The 22,918-nt window shown below is 37.0% G+C and overlaps 1 protein-coding gene across 1 annotated transcript in view; it reads right to left on the bottom strand.

Annotated features, from left to right (window-relative positions):
- MPP7 (membrane palmitoylated protein 7) overlaps window positions 1–22,918 on the bottom strand; it is a 101,631-nt gene that overhangs the window by 19,285 nt on the left and 59,428 nt on the right. Inside the window, exons 6-13 of the mRNA XM_026048788.1 lie at window positions 20,163–20,244; window positions 18,433–18,518; window positions 16,528–16,602; window positions 15,704–15,900; window positions 15,134–15,198; window positions 5,745–5,765; window positions 5,631–5,642; window positions 4,481–4,522 (exon numbers count right to left, since the gene is read on the bottom strand). Of these exons, the coding sequence (XP_025904573.1) occupies window positions 4,481–4,522; window positions 5,631–5,642; window positions 5,745–5,765; window positions 15,134–15,198; window positions 15,704–15,900; window positions 16,528–16,602; window positions 18,433–18,518; window positions 20,163–20,244 (580 nt within the window). The remainder of the gene's footprint in view (window positions 1–4,480; window positions 4,523–5,630; window positions 5,643–5,744; window positions 5,766–15,133; window positions 15,199–15,703; window positions 15,901–16,527; window positions 16,603–18,432; window positions 18,519–20,162; window positions 20,245–22,918) is intronic.

The following is a 22,918-nucleotide window of genomic DNA, read 5'->3' as shown; positions in this document are numbered from 1 at the left end:
CTTACATTTATATAGAGACACCCATCTGGACCCCACACAGAAATCGAATTTGAGAACTGGCAAAGCATGAACATATCCAGTCTTTCCTAAGATATTTTTAAAAGGTGTCAATGTAAGGACTTTTATTAGATTTAGTAATATAATTCTAAAGAATAAATGAACAAGACCCTACAACTACATTGTGTGAATTTAAATCTGCTTGTGAAAGTAGAGAGTTCATTTCTCAAATTCAGAGAAACTCTGTTAGTAGGGAGTATTACAATTTAAATTCACCTATGCTTCTTAAACTTACTAGGAATTAGAGTAAAGCTCTAAAATGTTGCAAAATACTTATATAAGTTTTTGTTCACTTTCATTAACTAATACTATTACTTAATACTATGCCTGTAATTTAGATCATTCTTCACTGATTTGGAGTAATCTTGCATACTTTCTGCATACAGTGAACAAATTTCCTTTTTTTTTAAGTGCATTTAGGAATACTTTTTTGTATTCATGCTACTGACAAAAATAAGTTTGGTACCATGGCCATTATTGATGTTTGGAAAAATATTTTATACTATATATTTCTGGATATTTTCCCCCCGATTACTGCGATTTCTTTTCCTGCCCTCCCTGTACAGAAGGCCTCATATACTGAGTATTCCTGTTGTTACACAGGAACTGCACAAACACGTAGCAGACTTCGTACGCTGCTTGCTTCTGGACTGAATCCCAGCTTGCACATTTAGACAGAGTTAATAAAAATTCAGATTATGTCTGGATTTTTAAAACAAAACTGAGAATAGTAAACAGATGATATTCATCTGTATTTACTGTATGTTCATAAAGGTGCAGGTAATGTAACTAGAATTTAAGTTTGGCAAAGCTCTCCTAATGTTCTCCACAGCAATTCCTCAGGAAATTACTGCAGAAACATATAGCATTAAACTATAACTTAAATATTAGAATTTGGTGAAAAATCATGAAATATGTCTGAGTCACGTTAGAGGGGATTAATAACAGCATAACCTTGGGCATAAAAGGTCTGACTCCAAATGGAAAGGACGTTCTGCTTTTTGAAAATTACCTCTTCTGTGGCTCTTCATGACCATCTCCGGCCTATCTAAAACACAGGTTATTTCACAGAAGGCCAGATGACACATAGAATATCTTGATTCACAAACTGAAGAGCCCTAAAGCTACAATGAGCCATAAATATCCAGTGAAAACTCAAAAATTAGTTGCTGTCATTCACTTGCTATGTTCACACATCTGTACTTGGAAGACTGCTACCAGAACTCAGAAACCCAACTGTCCATCTTGGTGATTAAATCCCGCTGTAGATGCAAGGTAATACAAGTCAAATCCGTCATCAACTGTAAAGATAACTCAGACTTACTCGATCTAAGCTGCAACTTGTGCACAGGCAGTTTCTTGGGTGTTGTTAGCACATACTGAACTTGCTGGTGTGACCTAAGTCCTCCAAGTGACCATGTTTTAGGTTTCATTTTCAGTTTAGTTTGTTTAATATAGACCTTTTGTTATAGTAAGCAGGGTCCTAACTAGAAATTCTTGTTTACTTAACGAGCAAGGAGCACCATAAATGTCTACAGTCTGGCACAGACATACAGGCTCAGAAAAAAATGTGACGCTAAGGATTCACTAAAACAGTACTGAAAAAGATTGGTGGACATTCAGAATAAGCTGTTTTCAAAACCAGAAATACTTGTTTTACCAAAATAACCTCTGGTGTCCTTATTCATGAATTTTTTACTTGTGGTTTTTCTGTACAAGTGTGAAACTTTTACCATTAAAAATATCCAAAATCAGAGTACATAAAGTGGCATTTCTCTCTTTTTAATCTTAATTCTAAACTGTCTAAAACATAATAGAAAGGGAAACTGATGGGAATAAGTCTTATTCTTACCATATGCAGATAAAATAATTGAGGGTCTAGAACAGACCAAAAGATATATTTTATATAACAGTGGAAAAACGATTGTTATATTGTATCCATATTAAAGTCTGTTAGATGCACAGTATTAATTTAGTTTTTGAAATTTCGGAATGCTCATTCTGAAATGAGCTTTCATTTATTCAGCTCTCCATATTATACCTAACCATCATCTTTAGTCTGTATGATGCAGCATGCTTAGGTCGGATCAGCTGCTGGCTTTAAAATGCTCAGTGTGCCAGTACAACCTGAAGAAACAACCCTGAGGATTAAAATATTGTCCTGTATTTTTATTCTGTGCATATTATTCTTATTTTGCACGTTTTCTTCTTCATGTAACATGACAAATCTTTCAGGCTATACTGCATCTGATTTATCTGATGGAAACTGCGTTTGTACAGTGTTCAAGAGAGTGTCAAACTCCCTCACTGAAAGCTGATAAAAGCAGTAACTACTCAATGGGTGCAGTCACTGGGTTTGTTACCTCTTATCTAGCATCCAGGTGTGCAACAGCTTGTCTTTGAGTTAAGAACAAACACGGGAGCTTTTAGCCACAAAGCAGTGCTAATCTGCGATAAGGCATGACAGGCTAATTCCAGTCTAGTTCCTATGATGCTGAACCTCAGGAAGGATTGGAGAAGAGGAAACAGCATGGAGAATTAAGCAGAAGAAACTAAGGAGCAGGGGAGAAGGAATAGGAAGAAAAAAACTGGGGAAAGAACTCAAAAAATACAGTCAAAATGCAAAAGGCCAGAAAGGGGGGAAAAAAAACCAAACAAGTAAACATAACAGCAGTGCTTATTCTATATGAGATCCTGACAGCTTCAAAAGATGGAGTAAGGGGCAGAAAGGCACTGAAAGAATATGTTGTCAGACCAGTGGAAAATAAGGCGCGCACGGGCTCTCCATAGCTGAGGCTTTGTGTCTCTGCCCAGAACCCCATGAGCTTGTGGATTAGTGGACCAGCGGATACAAGATGATACAAGATATTGGTATGAATCTTCTGTCCTCCCCGCAGCAGCTCAGCAGGTTTTGTCCAAATTGTTGCCCTTTAGGCAGCAGAGAATGCCCAGCACTGAAAGTTATTCCTCAGTGAGACTGTGTTCCTTGACAAGATACAATTGAAAGACAATTTAGGGTGGAAACAATCTGAAATGAGAATGAACAGGACTGGGCTCCTGAGATTTCTGAAACAAGGAGATAGAGAAGTAGGTTCTATCTTGCTGTTTTCATTCTCATAAAAGTATCTGCCCACTAGGATCTGATTGCTGGCAGTTAAATCTTCACATTCCTGCTATGTATGAAGCCAGAAACAATCAGTGGGCAAAATTATCTTTTCACTTCGAAAGGATTTTATACAGCAAATATAGTTCATCTGCAATTCAAAATACCAGGTATTTTCCAGGTATACTTCAATTTGTCAGTACAGCTGTACTTCATTATTAATACAATTATTTGATTGACTAACAAATGTAAAAAGTTTATTTTTAGTACAATCACAACACAGGTGAACATTAGCTCTGCAAACAACTGGCCAAATTACAGCACACTAGGGTTTGGAAATAAGCCAGCGTTCTTTAAATGATGTAGTTTTTGTGGTCCTTATGCAGGCAGTTTATTTATCACATTTTAAAAAGGTTCTACAACATGAAAACCATGTCTAATTTACAGTACTGGTGTAAGTTGTTTCAGTGAGCCCAGTGGTTTGGATGTGTGAAGCACTTCAACAAGTTTCTGCCCATTCCTCCCACAGTGGGAGGGAGAAAGCGTTGGGAAAAGGGCTGGTTGTTGCAAGATCCACCCTAGCCCAGCATCCATGAGCAGGAATTCTGGCCAGTTTCAACTACAATATTTTAAAATAGTTTTTTAAATGGCACAAATTCGAAGTTGAAACATATCATGGAAAAATCACCTTTTTTAAATGTTATGTTTGTTAAAAATTTGGAATTCTTAAACTGAAGCCAAAGGACTCTTTCCTCTCCTCTATTCCTCCTACCCCACTGACACAGACCAGTTTTAAAGTAAAACTTAAACTATTGGGCTATGATGACTTACTTTGGTAATGCGGAATAGGAACCAGTGCATACAAATTTGCTTGGCACTGTCACTAAATCATGCCAAAAAATTATTAGCTAGAAACACAGAGAGAAAAGGTAAGCAAGATGTGGATAAAAACTGAAAGTGTCTCTTTAAAGTCCCACTCAAAGATTTCATGAGATAGTAATGTTTCTGTTTGACTAAACACATTGCTTAATATACAAAGAAGAGCAAATTTTCCCACTTACAGTATTTTTTAATTTTGACTTAAAAATCAAAACAGTATTTTAGTAGCTTGTGATTAGCCAGATAAAGACACACTGCACTACGTAAATCCTTTATGTCAAATCCAATGAGCCATTTTTAGAATTTTAGTATTCATGCTTTTAACATGCACAGGAAAGACATTTGTATGCAGATTACCCCCAAGGGCAAAGTGACCCAGTAGTTCCAGGGAACAGAAGCTGAAAGAAAGGAAGAAATCATCTTTTGTAACCAACTGCTCACCTAGATGGGCTCCACTGTTGTGGCCAGCACATTCACCATCTTCTGGACGAAGGGTAAAAGCACACAGAATAAGAGCCAAGAAATAAAGCAGAATAGTTAGAAGCCCCGCAACAAATACAGAAGAAATTACTTTAAAAATGACAAATGTACAAAGCATAGCATTAAAAAGCCTTCAATAAGCCATATTCTTAAAAACATAAAACAATGTTTATTGTTTTATATTTTAGCTGAAAATATTCTGGATTTTTGCAGCATGCACATTGATCTTTTTACCTTTTCAAACAATGGTTTTTGATTACAGCAAACAAATATTCTAAAAATAATTCTAACGCTATATTATTCATCCTTTATGAGTTAATAATAATAATGTGATGCCACTTAAAAGAAAGCAAAATGTATTCAATGTAAATCAAGCTTTTTTTTTTTTGTAAATTATAAATTATCAGACTGCTTTAAATCTTGGCTCAATGGATTAGACAGAAAGGTTTTTGATCAAAAACACATCCTTTCATTTGATGTAAAATAGCTATAACGTATATTTTTACATGCCAGAGGCCCTTTGATGAAAAAAACGAGCTACAGTTTCTAATGTCTTTGTAAACAAAGGCCTCTTAAAGAAGAAAATACAACAGATCAGCTGCTATTGCTTTAACATGTGCTGCAGGCTTACGTAGTAAGCTGCAGTAATAGGCTAGAATTGGAGGGAAAGCAGTAAGGATGATACTACAGGGATGAAGTTTCTACTGTCTCAGAGAAATACTTCCTCAGTATTAACTATAAATGCAAGAGCTCTCAAGGCCATGTCATTGAGTCAGATTCATCTCCTTCCAAGCCAGGCCACCTAAGTTTTGCTAAGGATGTGATACTCCTCTTCTACACATATCTTTCCTCCAACAGTTCAAGAGAGAGAGAAAACAGCTTATAACAATAGTCCAACTGATCTTTACATTCATCTTTACATGACATAAGTAGGAATACTGTAATATTTTTATCTATGTAAGAAAAAATGAACCAATGTATTTGGTGGCAACATGGAAGCATTGTATGTACAACATCTCTTACAAATGTTGGACTATATTCAATTTAATTCTAAACACATGTTCTCAAAATAAAATTATTGGGCTATGCAGGGAAACTTTTGTACAAGTACCTTCAATTTCCTCTGAGAAGCACGAAGGAAAAATAGGAAAGGAAATCATTAAATGGGCTGCAAACATAACTTAAGAAAGAAAAGTTAAATCTAAGAAGAAAAAAATGCACCTACCACACTCAACCGCTTCCTCATCTTAGAACAGCCAGAAAAGCAAAGCATTATTGTTTAATACTTCATAAATAGGAAAAAAATGTAGCTATGTAAGCTACTCTAAAATCCTCCAAATAGCACCCATTATATCGAGGCATATAGCAACACACCTGCACTGAATTTAACTTGGTATTTAAATACACTCAAAGCTAGAAGAGGACAAAAAAAAAAATAGACACTGAAATGTTATGGATATTTTAAATTTCCTATCCGAGAGTCTTCCACTGTTAATGTGGTGGTAGTGACTGTTACCAGTTGTGATGAATCATCTCTTTGAAATTAATTGCACAGTTGGCTAATTCCCCTACATCAGCTGTAACCTAGTAGTTCTAAGAATCACGGGAATGAATGTGGCCCCAGTATCTTCCTACACATACAGAAGTAGCTGCTACTACCTTCAAAACGAGCCTTATGAAAGTAGATAAACACACCTTCTTTTTTTCTCTGACACTGTCCTAATACAATAAATCCACACATTTGCCTTACCTGTAATAAGCTATAAGGCTTTTGCCTCCTTGATAGGAGAAAGCATACATATTTACACTCATCTTTGGGCTAGTACAGAAAAGCAAAATAACTGTTATGAATTTGCATTCAAAAGACATGATATATGATTATCTAGATTCACACAGAGATTTTACAATCCACATCTCATTCAAATACCCTCTGGAACCTGGACATAAATATATAAAATTATATGTAATTTCAAAGAATTCCTACAAAGCATGTCTTCCCAGAGAACCTGATGAATTTACTCAAAGGATATTTTAAACTCTCAAAAGGTAGCTGATGTATCAAACAAAAGTTGGGTCAAAACCCTCCTAACTTTGGGTAACAAGAAGAGCTTTCCCCATTTCATCCTGTGAAATGGATCCAGAAGTGTTTTTTTTGCTGGCCAAGAATGCTGTGTTGCAGAACCACTTCTTGATACTCCTTTTCTCAAGGACATTTTTCAAAAAGATTAATTAGCAAGATTTCTCCACAGCATTTTTGAAGTCATTCCTACGCTTGAGGTGACTGCAATTTTAGCAGGCTGGCAGGTCCTTTAAAGCGAGCATGGTTTGGCTGCCCACACCTGATGCCTTAAGAGAGCGCAGACACTTTTGTGAGGTGAGAATAAAGGACCTTGGATCCCTTTTCCTCTCCTTCTTGAATTCTCTGAAGTGACAAACGCCCTGAGGTTGGATGTACAATGACAGGTTGGCTTTCTGAAGGTACTTACTAGTTCTTCCTCCCTCTCGGTGCTCAGGAGACTTCTGACACTTGTCCACACATGGGCAAGTTCCATGAGTTTTTTTCTGCAGTTCTAGTTGGCTTTCAATAGGCCGCAAAAATGTCTCCGTAAAAAAAAAAAAAAGGTGCTAATGGACAGAAACAGCTCCTAGCGACACATCTAAATAATTTCCTGAATGCAGTGAAGTTATTTGACTGGTTATGTGACCAGTGGTTGTGCATTTTTAAGGGTTCTATTTCGTATTTGATCAGTGAATATTAACCGACACGGGGAGGAGGCCTGGGGAGCCACGGTGGCAGATGGGGAGTTATGGTGGCCGAGCTGGGAGCTGAAAGGACCCCGGGCATCTGGCCTGCCCGTCCTCAGAACAGGGAGGGTCTTTCGCCTTCTGTGCTCTGAAGCTGTCTGGATTTCCCAGCGAGGCCGCAGATGCCAGAGAGCAGATGTCAAACTGTGCACAAACTGAGGCTTCACGTGAGGATAAAAGYGCAAGAGTTTCGAGCTCGTGGCAGTTGGCTGCAGCTGCACGGAGGGATCCTGCCTCTCAGCACTGCTCCTGGCTTTCCTGGGCTACTGCTCAATTTGAACAGAAGGAAAAGATGGGGGAAACAGCACCTCGTAGGCTATGCAGCTACGAAGCAGCCATCAACACGGGACTTCCAACTTGAATTCCTTTGCCAGAAATTCTACCAGGGAAATTGTCTGTCCCTCCTAAAACCACTTTTTTTTTTTTTTTTTTTTGCCTGGAAATTTCATTTGGGGATTATCACTAACTAATGCAGGTGTATGCATGCAGCACCTACTTGCAGACATATGCTCAGAATGTTCCAAATTTTAGAGACATGGAAAAAATAGGTATATCTTCTCAGACAGTAAAATTTTGTTAAATTGAAGCAGAGGAGAGAAAGAAAACAGAGATGTTTAGCAGGAAGGAACAACTAAGAGATTAATAAGGACTAGGATAAGAATACAGAACAGGAAATCGTTTGGAAAGGCGGATAATAAAAGTAGTGACAAACTGTAAAAAAGCAAGCACAGGACACATAGAACAAAAATACTGCAGAAAGAAATGCTATTAATTAAATGGCAAGTGATAAGAAGGAGGGGGGAAATACAAAGAAGGAAGTAGTCAGGGGACAGGTTCATGAAAAAAACAGTGAAGTTGTATCAAGATATAAATGGGAGAAAAAGAAATAGGAAACACAAGTGCAATGGAAACTTAGGAAGCATGTGTTTTTATTCATTTTAGAAAGACATCAATGCAGCCAGTATGCCTTACTAAAACAACTCAAAACACAATTACAGACATTGCATATTTTTTATGTATTTTAACTGAAATATATTTACATTTGATTTGGTGGGCCTCACCTAAACTGTCTTACTTATGAAGCTCAAAATCAGAGCCACTCCAGGAACTGGCCGAGCTTTTTACAACCACCCAGCACCAGATTACAATTTTAACCCTTGCTGACTTTMTTTCAACAGTGTTTCTATTAAAGAATATTTGTTTAACATTTCTCAGTCTAAAATGAGATCCAGAAGCTCTGTTCCAGCTTCTCAACAGAAGCCAGTTACACTCTCCCCTAAAATTCTATTACATTCTTGTAAACAAGAAATTGGGATGTGAAAGGACCTGCATTACAATGAATATATTAAACAAATGAAACACTCTTGATTTTGTTAGTGATGAACACACAGTTAGTGCCACAACATTCACACTGCTTTGCAGTTTTAATCCTACAGGGTTTTGTAGATCATATATATCTATTGTTGTTACCAGAAATTTTAAGGTGATGTAAATGAATCCTTTCATTATATCATCAGATATCACTATGTCTACTAAGATAATTTGGAAAATGTAGAAGGATGTCAAGGATGCTCCTGCACTGAAGCACAGACCAAGAATTTACAGGATTCATTTCCACCTCTGTTTCATGTGAATCAACTGTCATCCAGCTCCAGGTGACCTTAATTTCTTTGTGATAGCGGGAAGTTAGTATTTTTAAAGCACAGAGAAGTTTTGAGCAAACATGCTAACCTGTTAATTTAACTCTGAAGCTCTAGGGGTTTTTTTTGCTCTCAACTCCCTGCATGTGGGCAATCAGGAATCAAACACGAACACAGATAAATACTGAGAAGAAATGCAAAGTTAAATGTGTGCAGCAATTACAACAAGCAAGAGAGTCCTATGCGACATTTAGGCAAATGTTTCATCTTCAAATACAACTGGTATGAAACATTCATTCTCTTACTCTGTTTAAATTCTTCTGTTGGCAGAATATGATCTTCAATTCACAACACATTCATCTTTGGATAAACTGGGTTACATCTTGTTTGAATGAACACCATTTGGCTGCAGTTAAACATTTCTTCTTACTCATACAATGCCAATCACGTAAGGTAAATCAAAATTGAAAGTTAAACAGGTCTTAAGCCCTAGAAAAACTATATAATGACGACTTTGCCACAATAAGTATTTTAAATTCAGCATGAAATATATTGAGCAAATTATTTTCAAAGAAAAGATAATTTCTGAATAGCTCTGATTTATACGCTACCTACCTTGTGTATTTATATATAAATATACGCACAGGGTATGGATACACATATACATATAAGCAAGCACTGTGTTAGTTAATAGAAGTTACAGGTTACTAGTTACAGCCTAGTGTAAAATACAATGTTAACAATACTTCTCATAACAGATAGTAACATGAGAGAAAAACAGTAATTGTTATGAAGGCAAAATTATGCTGATATTATATTGAAGGCAAAATTAGGCTGATGCTGTATCTTGGCTGATATATTTATAGCTCCAAAGGACAGCAGAACAGTAACTAAATTATTTGCTTGTAATGTAAATTTACCTTTTCTTTTCAAAAGAAGAGGCTATTGCTGCTTTATCTACAAAATAAAGCACGCTGCAAACGCAAGCATCACTGCTTGCTGGCAGTGACTCTTACAGCCAGTGCATGACTGCTCCTTGCATTCAAGTTCACAGGCTTGGAATTAATAAAAAAATGAATTCTTCCCTGTCCTTGAGGCTCATGGCATTCCTCATTAGCCAAGGTGAAGTAAGRGGAGACCTCACAGAGCCAGCTCTGGGTACAAAGTTGTGCCTGTGCTACTGCTACTGAAAGCAGTGCTGCTCATTATTCCTCAGGAGTATCASACAAGCAGGTTTCTGCAGGGCTGGCATTCCATCACCACTCATAATCTCAGACAATTTCGAGCTAATTTCTTGCAGTTGGACACCTCTGTACTGCATGTCCCGCTGTGTCCCACCAGCTCCATTCACCCCCAGTCAGGTATAAAGCAGACTTCACTCTCCCAAGATGCAGAAGGTTATTCTCGTTAACACAATCTCATGCATCTCTATTCCTTTACTTTCATTCTATTTTTCTATTTTCTTTTCTTTGTTTTTATTTCCTCATATTTTTTCCTAGTGTATTTTTCCCATCATATTAAATGAACAATTAAAACTACTTTTGGCTGCAAAGTTGTGGGTGTTATGTATTGAGAAAAATGCTGAAAATGCTTTGTGAGTTTCACACTAACTCAGAGCCTCACAAGTTTGCACTAACGGCCTCAGAAATAACTATCAGCTATAATAATATAACTAAGAAATAATTATCAATTTTATCAGATAGGTCAGCACATCCAAACTGCCACTTGTCTTATGCACTTAAATCTTATTAAATATTAACAATGTTGAACTCTTTGAGATGGTTTTACATTGATAATAAAAAACTGTAATAGGTCAATGTTCATATGGGATTTGCATTCACCATTTAAAAAACTTTAACTAGTTTTTATATGAAAAGAAATCAGAAATTAAAAATGAGACTATAGTGCAAATACTGACTACTCAAACTCAGAATCCTGTTAATAGTACTAATTTAATCATTTCAAAGACCATTCTCTCTGGAGTTCTGCCTAGCAGGGTTTAAAGGCAGTTTTTATTCAACCATTCTTCCACTGTCCTTATTGTAGTAATTTCTCTCTTCCTTTATTATCAGCACTAAAATTCACTTTACTGCTTTTTTYCCCCCTCATTTCCTCATTTCTACTTTTTCCTGGACTTTCTCTTACTTTAATATTATCTTTGTTCCATGTAGCCTCCGGCTAGCTTATCAATTTCCCTCCACCTTACTCTCCGATAGGATCAAGCTACGTGCCCTCTCCCATTTCAAATAATAAAGTGTGATTTCACTTACCTTTCAATATATAATGTTTATTGTTTTACTTCCTCTTCTGACATTACACATATTAAAGGTTTTTCACTTCGGCTGGTGCAATATGAGAACGAGTCTGTTATGTCTTTCAGGACAACGACTACATTCTAGGAGAGGTGACTGTGTCTGCACAGTACTCTCTTTTACAGAGTATTATATTCACTTTACACATAGATACAATGAAACAATTGGCTTATGGCAGTGTCTTAAACTAAAACTAAGCATTGGCATTTCAATTATAAACCAATCCTTTTAATTATTTAAAATGAGCCTAGATTCATGTTCTTTTCAGTGTAAATCCATTCTTGTTGAAAAATTTCATGGCAAATTTCCTCTCCTCAGGATGTGCACATRTGGTCAGGATCACCAAAGCTTCTCTGGGCTTCCGAATTTATGGTACCCAAATATAAATGCATATTAATTACATCACATGACACACATTGCTAGGCTGATTAAGTATTAAAAAAATCAAAATTGGAAATAGAAAGAATTTGACCTTTCTTCTTGTAGACTTAGAATATGTTTCAGATAGATGGCTTTTTTCCTTTGAGACTGGTTAAATGCAACCAACTCTTTCCCAGTTCCAGAAACTGCCATAAGGGGAGAGACAAAAAGTACTACTGCCCTGGAAGCCCTCTAAAGAAATCAGAGCTGATCCACATTTTCTTGATATTTAGGAAAAATGAAATATTTCTTCTCAATTCTCCCTATTAAAACCAAAGAAATTTGATTGGGTTTCTTTCTCATTACAAAGTGTGGGATCTATGGGATGAATCCACTGAGCAGAGGGAACTGACACCCTGTTCTACTGACCACGTCTCAAGAAAGCTCCCTAGAGTAACTCCAGCCCTCGCAGGAAAGGGCCTTTTATTAGCATCTCTGTTTAAGTTCAACAGGTTTTCATCTTTTGGCACCCGTAAGGAATATCAGCTGGCAAATTGCCCTTTCCATCCCAACTGCTAAGGAAATTTAGATCACAGGACTGGATGGGGTCAACTACAACAGCAAGGAATCTTTCCATATGTAGCTTGTTCAGATCTACAGAACACTGTTTCCCTCACAAAACTACCCCTCTAAACACTGACGAACACTACACCAAGCTGAATGCTAGTAATACAAGACTAAAAACCAGAGGACTCARGCATTCAGCCACTGTCCTACTTCTTCATATTTTATATTTATTTTATATAAATTTATATATTTATTTTATGTATTTTATTTTTTAATTGTTAATATTAGAGGTCAATAGTGGGCGATGGTCCACAATACAGAAAATGACAAGAACACCAGGCCCTTTTTCATCTTCTCCATGTCACCTTCCCCACATGTTTCTGAATAGCCTGGGAATATGTTCACAGAATCACAGAGTGGTTGAGGTTGGAAGGGACCTCTAGAGATCATCTAGTCCAACCCCCTGCTCCAGCAGGGACACCCAGAGCACGGGGCAYAGGGTGGAGTCCAGGYGGGTCTGGAAGATCTCCAGAGAAGGAGACTCCACAACCYCCCTGGGCAGCCTGTGCCAGGGCTCTGTCACCCTCACAGGAAAGAAGTTCTTCCTCACACGGAGACGGAACTTCCTGTGTTTCAAGTTATACCCATTACCCCTTTTCCTGTTACTGACCACCACCAAGAAGAGTTTTGGCCCCCAACTCCCCAAYTCAGCTCTGCAATGCAAGATTTTCCATCATCTCCCAATTTGGCAAGAGTTGGCAAGCTGCTGTGCACAAATGTGGGCACGAGTTCCACATCTCGGTTTCAGTGCCTTGCTTCCTAACACAAAGACACTTCCCAGCTTTAAAGAGATCACCAGGCTGCAGAGCTTCTTCCAGATCCCCTGAAATTCTCCTGAGAAGACAGACAAGTGCAAGCTTTTCCTGAGAGCACCCTGAGCAACATTTTATTCATGACAAGAATTTTCTGTAGATGAATTCTTGTCCCTAACATATCTCATCTGTGAAGAGCCTGAAATTCCCTTTCAACACCAAAAACATGTTTAATCTTTGAAAAAAAGTGGTGGATATCCACTCAGAACAGCACTCCTCCTCTGCCCATGGAAATCTGTCAGCCTTAGCAGCAGATTGTCCTAAGATATAAAGAAAAGAGAGAATGGCAAATCCCTATTACCTTTCTGTCCTTCCTCTTTCCTGAGGCACTTCTGCCTTCTAAACAACACTAAGCTGGACCTTCCTTTTTTCAAGAAAATCTAAAAGAGATCTGTAATAGGTACACTGCTCAACCCCAAGGCCCTGTGGTGTTTTAAACGAAAGTAGAGGAACAGAGTTCTTCTCACTTGTTTAAGCTGGTTAAGACAAGGTAAATGGGGAAAGCAGAGAGAAAAACAGCACACATGATCCTGCGGCCCTTCTCGGGATTGCAAGTTTGGCAATTCCCAACCAAGTACAGCTTGCTTACTTGGAAGGGTGAGCTGCAGCTTGTAAAACCTTTCATAAAAAAAAACAGTAAAAAGATGCCATCTGTTATACAACAAATCATGCAGCGTTGCTGCAGCAGCTGATTTACCTCTTCAAAAGCACCAGGGTCACCTTATTTGAAGGCTCCTGTTCGGGGACTATGCCCACGCAAGAGCAGTGGGCAGAAATAGCTATACCCTGGGATCAGAAACTTTTCCAAAATTGGGGCACAGCAACTTCACCTAGAAGCTAGAGAAACAYCATATTCACTGCAAGCTAGAGGACCTCCTCAGGGTTCTGAGCTATGTAAATTGGAAGTGCTGCAGTGTAACCATGCAGTTTCCTGTTAACGAAATTACRGGGCTAATTGAGGCTTTTGGAGTTAATGACATCATTAGCATTTATCATCAAATAGTGTAATGGAATGAAAGCTAGAAAAATATACTTGAGGATTAAAAAACTAACAGTAATTATCGAAGTTAGGAACACAAAAGCCATGGCAAGGAGTTAGGGAAAACTGCAACAGAAACCTCAGTGAAAAGCTCTAAAGTTAAATGAATTTGTTTTTTTTTCTTTTTTTTTTTTTTGCAGTGTGCCAACATCCACTGTTTGCCACGGTATCCATACTTTTTGTTTTAATGATAGAGGAGGAAAGATGTTTGGAAATTTTAGACCGGTTTCTGAATATTTCTAGCTGAACTTGCAAACATGTTTGTATTTAAGGTTTAGATCCTACTGAAACGTTATAGTTTCATACATTGTACTCACTTTGTTATGAGTCTGTATAACTGAAAGAAATAACAGGTCAAGTAAAATATGCAATAATACTTAAAACAGATGTTGATGTAAATTCCAGTGGAAAGAAAATATTTGTTTCAATGTATGTGCTTGCTTAGAGCTTATTTTTCTTATATTGTGCAACTACTGCGTTTTAAAGCAGAGACTATTAAAAATGAATTTGTTTAGAAAACAGTAAGAAAAAGTACCAAGAGAGCCTATAAAAGAACTGAGTGTCTTGCCCTAAAAAAAAAAAATCATAAAAAAAATTTAAAAAAAATCATCAGCCTTATGGTGGAGGGAAGGGAGAACATCAGACCTATTATCTCTCTCTATATAAATTTCACTGTATTGATGCAGTCCAAATTATATAGACTTTAGAGTTCTCTAAATATTCTCTAATATTTCAACAGGAAAAGAACACTCCTTGACCTCTGAAATATTATATATCAAAACATTAATTGGGCTTAGTGCTTCAAAAACAAAGTCAGATGCTTGGGAATGACTTTTGGATGGCTCTTAAAGTTCTAAGCTTTAATTTCAGTTATATTTTTTTTCCTACTGATACAAAGTGATCAAGGAGTTATTGTTCCCTGGGGAAATGCATCTTCTATTCACAAGGCTGAAACAAACTGCTCTTTTATAAGGTTAAAGATCAGGATTATGATTTCTATTCCAGGTTAACAGACTTACATGATTTTCTGTTGGAAATTTTCAGGGGCTGAATCTGCACTTCTGGTCTTCTCAGTGCAAATCTCCTATAAAATAGGAGGTGGTGAGGAAAGACACAAACTCCTCAATTTTTACTGCAAGTTTGGGATTAATAAACACTTAACATCATGAGACTATTGCAAAATATTCAAAAGGCTTTATAAGAAATTAACTTAAAACAATCTATTCGCATTCTAAAAAATTAAATCTCGAGCCTCAAATTTTTGTAAGGTTTCCAGAAACCTGCTGCAGTTCTTATTCCTGCATAGTACATCAGGGTGAATACAGATACTGATGTGCTATTTTCCATATGGTTTCTCTTTCAGTCTGGATCAGTGTCATCCTATCAGTTTTTGTCATTATTAATTCTAGCCAGACAAATAAGGAAATCCAAGTATTTCAGCAATGGGTTTCCAAGTTCAGTTGTCTTGCTGCAAGTGCAGGTTCATCATACCGATGTAATCTATGACAACTGTGCTGACTGAAAACTCTGCAAATAAGTGTCTTTTTTGACTATAAAACGTAATGCAACCATGCCTCTGAAGAGCTCACCTCTCCTGGAAATGCTTTGAAGGGATTAAGCCTGCTCGGGGATTGGCATCACCTTCGTGTTTGGCCTGCCACCAGGTTGCATCATCCTGGCTCATGATCTGAAGGATATCTCCTTTTCTGAAAGCAAGTCCAGCTTCTTTACAGGGAATTGCTTTATCCTCATTAGGATCATAGTCAAACAGGGCTCTGATAAACATCTGAAACAAAGAGTGAGTGTTCTTGCTTTAGAATTCACATATTAAATGCAGTCCAAAGGTAGCTTGCCTTTTTTTGCTTTTACTATTCAAAAACATTGAGTTAAATAATCTAATAAACATTTACTGATATAAGGCATCCATATGGAAGTCTCACATTAGAAGATAATACAGCAATGTTTAATTCATTGCTCCTGAGACCAGACTTGGCACCTGGTAAGGCTAAAGGATCCATCTCCCAAAGGTAAAAAGAAATTTGCAGGTAAACGGTAGCAAGAGGAACAGGAAAGAAGAGAATTTTGAACTAAGGTGCCCTGAAATACCTTCTGYCCAGTTTAGGATGGGAGAAAAGAAGTATTTGGAAGTAGGTCAGGTCCTAAGAGCAGACTGCAAACCGTCTTTTTCAATTTGATGGCTGCAGAGTTTGAGTCTTAAGAACWGAGCTAAACCTACCTGTAAAGCCAGCATATGAGTATGCAAGTGTACAGTGCCCTAAAAATAATCACACCAGAAAATCTGAGGCCTGAGATATAAATAAAATCTTGGTTCTGCCTTTAAAGTAAAGGACTTGAATGACGAGCATGACAGTTACTGCAATAGCTTCTGAAATATTCTTAAGGAGTTACCTACCTTGCCTTCCTTTGCTGGGGCTTCTTCCTTCACACTAGGTATAATTTTAAACGTAATTGCTCCTTGAGATTGAGCCTGGGGAATATTTTAAAAGAAAATGCACTGAGAATTTAAATCTACATTTTAAACAATATAATAAATCTGAAGAGGAAGGAAAATTCCAATTAATTTTAAAATACTAAAATTACAATGAATTTGTCCTCTCACAAGCACGATTCATGGAGTTTGACAGCTTCACAATACAGACTGCGAACCGCAAAGAGCACAGGTAGCCACTCGTTTATTTGGCATCACAGGCAGGTAGGGAAGGAATGTTAAAAATTGGGAATTACATGTTTCAGAGGTACCCGTTCCGCACTGAAGAGCAAATGTGACAGTTAAAATCTATGCATATTAGAAGCAACTGCAGGGTCCCTGGCAAAGTATGGAGATCCCTGGAAAAATCCACTAACATCTCATTTTTCAAAAAAAAAAAAAGCCCGATAGAAAAACTCAAATAGGCTTGTGCCATATTTATCATATAAAACTACTGAGGGGATTTATTCTTTTGGCAAGTTAAAGAAGCTCGAAAAGAAAAACATTTTTGAATAGACTACGTGTACTAAATGGAAAAAAAGCCCTCCTCTATAAATCTTAAAACAAGTTAGCCATCATCAACCACCTCATCCATTCATCTTTCCCTATATCCCACTTAAAGCGTGTCTGGCTGCTTTTGCCTTATTAACCACAATATATTCCCAGTGCCTCAGTGACATGTTGCTATTGAAGGAAGTGCTAATCAGCTGGAGACTCTGCTGCTATTGCAGGCGGCCGACAACTCCCCTAAAGCCAGCGGAGTGCAAGAGACAGCCAAGGACTGCAGCAAAATGGAAACAGGCCTGTCCACCACCGAGCGAGACACCGAGCGTGTCTGGGATCCAAGAGCTCCCTGTTTGCCAAGCAGCAGCCAAGCRCTTATTGCCCCAGCCCGAGGACTGGAATCAATAATTCTGCTGCTTTGGAAACAGGCTCTGAAGTAGCTTTTGATGTTTATATGGCACCTTGAGGAGGTAAATGGGGAAATTGTTCACACCTTTTCTRGTGCTATTGTGTTCCTGGCGATTTTTAAATATTAATTTTACAGGAAAATATGTTTCTTTGGGGAACACAAAACCATAAAGCAACTATGCATATTGCTGGGCTAACACTTAAAAGGGATCATTTTGGGTACTGAACCAAACCTGTAAGACATCACTCACTTCAGCAGGACAACCATACATTTATGTATGACTAAACTGTGAATATAAAGAACTGTCGTCATCATCACGAGCTTCTTTGCTGCAAAAACATCAAATATTTCTGAAAAATCTCAAATAATTTAATTTCAGCTCCATAAGCAAGTCGTTAGGTTGACTTTAGGAATTGCGTAGGTCAGAAGACAGCAAACAAGACATATRTCACTATAAACTGTGAATCAATATACTACTAATATAGCCTATTATTTGATTACATCCAGTACATATATATAATGACATTTTATTTTATTGTGGAATTAATGCAATAATAATAACGAAGATTAAAATGATTTGAACTCAACCAATCAGCTCGTAACTTAAACTCTAGTGTATACAGTGATGCTTGCAACATATTCATGGACTTATTATTATCATTAATTCCTGAGTTATGAGGAGGACTTATGGACTTATTATTATCATTAAATCCTGAGTTATTAACTCCTGAGTCAATTCCTAAGAGAACTCCTGAGCTAATTCCTAAGAGAAAGGAAGTACAGGTTTATAAAAGATGCTACCAAAAGAAAAAGCAATATTTTAGAATATACTTTTTCTAAGAAATACACCAGGAACAGTAAGTCATATTACTKTTTCTTGACTCTTCTAAATTCATCCTGAAATGTTAAGTACTTACCAAAATGTGTATTATTTCTTCAGGTTTTTTATCATCTACAGGAATCCCATTGACCTCCCTGAGTTCATCACCGACATGTATAAGACCTACAGAAAGAAAAGAGGAGTTAGTAAATGGAAATTCTTTGTAATGTGAAAGACGCTATCAACTTTTTTTTTTTGGTATTCGTCCATTTTAAGCTCTAACTGAAGGGCATATAAAGGAATATATGCTGAACAAAACAATAGATAATGTCCTCACAGAAAGCCATGAGATAGTTGATTTATTCACCCCCCTTCCTTCCTCCTGAAAACTAGCCCCATTGTTGTATGACTTTTCCAGACTGTCTTGCATGCAGATGTTTGAAAGATGTTTGTGCCAATTCTCCTTCCACTCACACTACTTTCTTACAAGTTGCAAGTATTGCAACGATGGCTTYGCTAATTTAGAGGCACAAATGCTTCCTAATTTAACAACATATATCTAGATTTATTCCTCATAGCTGCTCTCAGTTGCCTTCAGTGGAAACAGACAGGCATCTTCAGAGGGTAATTGTCAAGTTTTTGTGGATTTTAAATATCCCAAGCAACAGGAGTCAGGGGTGTGCTGGTATTTTGACAGTCACCAGCTGAACCCCCAAATGAATACACTACAGCTTTCAAATATTCTCCTAAATGATTTTGATTACTTCARCAAGAACAGCCAATGGAAAAATGGGCAGTAAAAGTCACTCTCCCAACAGAAGCAAAACCAAGTTTAACAGTAGTGCCTTCTGCGAGGAAAAAAGGAAAGGAGAGAATACAACAGTTGGTGATGTTAATATGAGTTCTTTATGATAGCAGCCACCCATGTAGGTAAATTAGTTTATTCTTTTTATATTAGTCAGATACCACAGAGCATTAAAAAGACGCCTTGATTCAATAGCTCTTAGAAATTATTTCCACAGGTAATCTTTCTCCTGAATTTCATTAAATGTGAGGGCTCCCCTAGGCAGWGGGAGTGCCACAAAGTAGTTCACTTTCTGAGCCCAATGCATTGTGCTTTCAAGAAACAGTCCCCATRCATTAATATTGCTTCATTTTTCCATCTCCTTTGATCAAAATTTTGTAAAGGTCACTGTTTCTCTGTTGAAAAAGTTTGACTAAAGTAGAGAATCACTCAATAATGAAGTAAAACTACATTTTTGATGACACTCTTGAAATATAGTGTAGTTTAAACGAGCAAGATGGTTTGAATAAAACTGGAGCTGAATCCAATTGTTCTCTAGAATTAAGACCTCTGAGGCTTGTCAGGAAATGACATTAAAAAAAATCCCTAGCTTAATCTAAAATGTAAAATGATGATTTTTTTTGTCTTTTTTCCACTCACAAGTAAGAAAAATATAGAGAGTTTCTTAGAGAAACATCCAAAATCTCATATAAAGTAATGCAGTAAGTTATAATTTGGCTTAGTGGATGTCTTTAATTGTAAACTAATGATGCTACACAAAAAAAAAAAAAAAAAAGAAAATCAACAAAAATCTGCATCTAATAGCTCAATTACACTCTGTTACAAGTGCATTGGAGAAACAATTCAATAAGAAATACTTTCACTAGTACTGAAACATCACTTTGGAAAACTTTCCAAATCTGGAAAAAACTTCATTTTTTGTCATACTGCTGTATTTCATGCATACAGAATATTTTCACTTCATCTCATTTCTTTCTGGGTTATGTAATTTGAAAGACTAGAGGCAAGAAGCAAYGCCTTACCACTTCGGTCTGCAGCACCTCCACGCATTATCCTGGCCACTACAATTGCCCCAGTATTTTCATCTCTTTTAATAGTAGCCCCCTTCAAAAAAAAAAAAAAAACATTAGTTTGAATGTAAGTTTAATTCACCAACCTAAAAAACATTTAGTATGTAACTGCAAACCTTGATACAGTACTGATAAGCCTGAAAAAGCCTGAAAGGGCACCTGTTCATAAAACGGACACACAAAACATTTTAAAACATAATTTTACAATAAAATATAACACTGCACTTGGCATTTGGAACTGCCTGGACACTCACTGACAATTATTTTCCTTTTTTGACATCAGAGGTTTACAGTGTTACCAAGAGACGAGCATAAACTTGGGAAATCCTCCTGTGCTCCAGTGCTTACCTGTGGAATACAGGAGAGACAATGCAGAGAAGCAGAACACTTCCTATATTAGTCATGACTGTTTTCACACTTTACATTAACACACTGGAAGACATTTAGGTTAAATGACATCACATGGTTAAATTGCTAGCGAATAGCTGTGTAGACCATTAAAAGGCCTTTGTAACTAGAACTACGAATGTGTTCTGCAAAGAGGCACAAAGTGACAACTTTGAGTCCTGCAGAGCGGCAGGAATAAGCAAGAGAAGAGTGGAAAATATTTCTTAGAATATTTATGGTTATACTAATGTAGTCATATATATTATGTTGTTCTATATTATATATGACATCTATATATACATATAAGTGCTATGCAAACTGTATTTATTGCAAACAGAGAAAACTGCCTCAGGAAAACTTATACACTCACCACAATTTATACAGTATTATCTTCAGCAAAAGCTCTAAAAGAAGTCAGCACTCTCAGTAAAATCGTAGAGCTGCATATTGTCCATTTTAAGTTATGCCTTAGATAAATCTGTGTGCAATTCTAATGGGAAGCACTGCAACTCCGGCATTTGCTCAACTTGGCCTTACATACTGCTTATAATGCAATTAAATTGGTCGAAATTTGCTTGCCTTCCTTATCATGACCTCATTCCAGCTTTCAGTAAGTCTGAGAGCTTAGAAGGAATTATAAATGATTAGCTGCAATTAATCTCACTTCAGAAATTCATGACTTTGGACTTCTGTATAAAAAGCATTGAGCACCATTATCCATTCTGATCTCCCAGCTGCAGCTATTATTTTGAGGTTTATTACTAATATCTGAAAAGTAACATCTGTTTAAAAGTACTAAGCATCTTTTATGATTATATTAATAAAAAAAGGGCGACATTACGGTGCTAGAACCAAACAGAGGACATTGTCCACATACAGCAGAGACTCCCATTCGGCACTAAAGTGTTTTGAAAAAACACTGCTTTATGCCTACTACCTACAAGTCAACAATATTATATTTCATCCAGTACAAGTGCAAACCACGACTGGCAGCCTTCCACTGGGCTCCCCTGACCACCACATCCCCCATGGTCATGTCTGAAAATGGTCACTACTGCACCTTGGGTTTAGACCAGCCCTAGGAAAGACCCTGGAATCAAAGGGAGTATTGGCCAAGGGGACATCTGGCAACGATGATAAGGCACTTGTCAAAGTGCAACAGTTGCTTTATGCTCTAGGCACTTACCACTAGCAATACATTGGCACAAAATGAATTCTAAGCACAGATTAACTGACCTGAGAGAAGTTGTAGAAAGTCAAGGTAATTTGGATTTTTCACACAAAGAACAAAATCTAGTTATAGTTTAAACAAAAAATATTAAATCCAACTTAGCTAATTGAAAATAATTCCTTCCTGGCAAACTCAAAGATCAAGTGAGTGGGCAGCCCCATAAGAAGCTACATTTGTGATTTTTGCTGTACCTACAGTAAACATAGGAAAAATAGAGTTCTTCATATCTCCCTCCCCTTAAATTTAGAATACTTAAAAAGAAATCAAAGAGATTTCTTCTTGAATGCCCGGAGACTTGATTTTCAGAAAAAGCAGTTTCTCTTGTACTGCTGCCAACTCTGCTTAAACTATGAGGTATATATAATCTGGCAAGAATTTCTTATTATGAGATGTTCAGCTCCAGTACTTGCAGTTACATGTGCAGCACAGCTCCTCATTTAGAGCTTTAAAAATGGGAGAAGGTTAGGCTGGACCTTGAGAGCTGGAAAATATTTTGAGTGTTGCTGGCCAAAAGTGTAAGTTACCCTAAATGAGACATATACAGATGTAATAGCATAGTTCAGTTGAAAATACTTTTAAAGGGAAAAATAAGGAGTTTGGGAGACATATGGTGATCAGACTGAGAAAAAATTTAAAGGTGTACCATGCAAAAGCACTAAAAATAATACAAGCTCCGTCAGTGAAGCTGCCTCTTCATTTTTTTTTTTCCATTTTTAATGTAATGACACAGATTGGTGAGCACCATTTAGGGTTTCACATTTGTGAGCATTTTTATTTATCTGCTTGTTCCAGAATATCAATATCATAAGCCTTTCTTTTTCAAAGACAGACAGGCCAGCCTGTAAAATAAATCATGGATAAGGGCATTTGTAACACCAGTAATATTTTTGCACACTTTTCTGTTAAGACACTGAATGCAAATGAGACCTTCAATAAAACTTATTTTAGTGCATTCACACTGAAYTTAATATTGAATTTAATGCATTCAGTATTGAAAATCAGTTACCTACCTTATAGAGAACAGCTATTTTAAAAGGTGCTGTCTAAATTCCACTCCTGGAACACTACAGGCTATGCACACAAAAGCCAA

This window comes from Nothoprocta perdicaria, unplaced genomic scaffold (genome assembly GCF_003342845.1).
Source record: "Nothoprocta perdicaria isolate Ctin4 unplaced genomic scaffold, notPer1 scaffold_57, whole genome shotgun sequence".
In the NCBI taxonomy this organism is placed as follows: domain Eukaryota; kingdom Metazoa; phylum Chordata; class Aves; order Tinamiformes; family Tinamidae; genus Nothoprocta; species Nothoprocta perdicaria.
The sequence above is the reverse complement of the archived record's forward strand: the minus strand, read 5'-3'. Positions and strand labels throughout refer to the sequence as shown.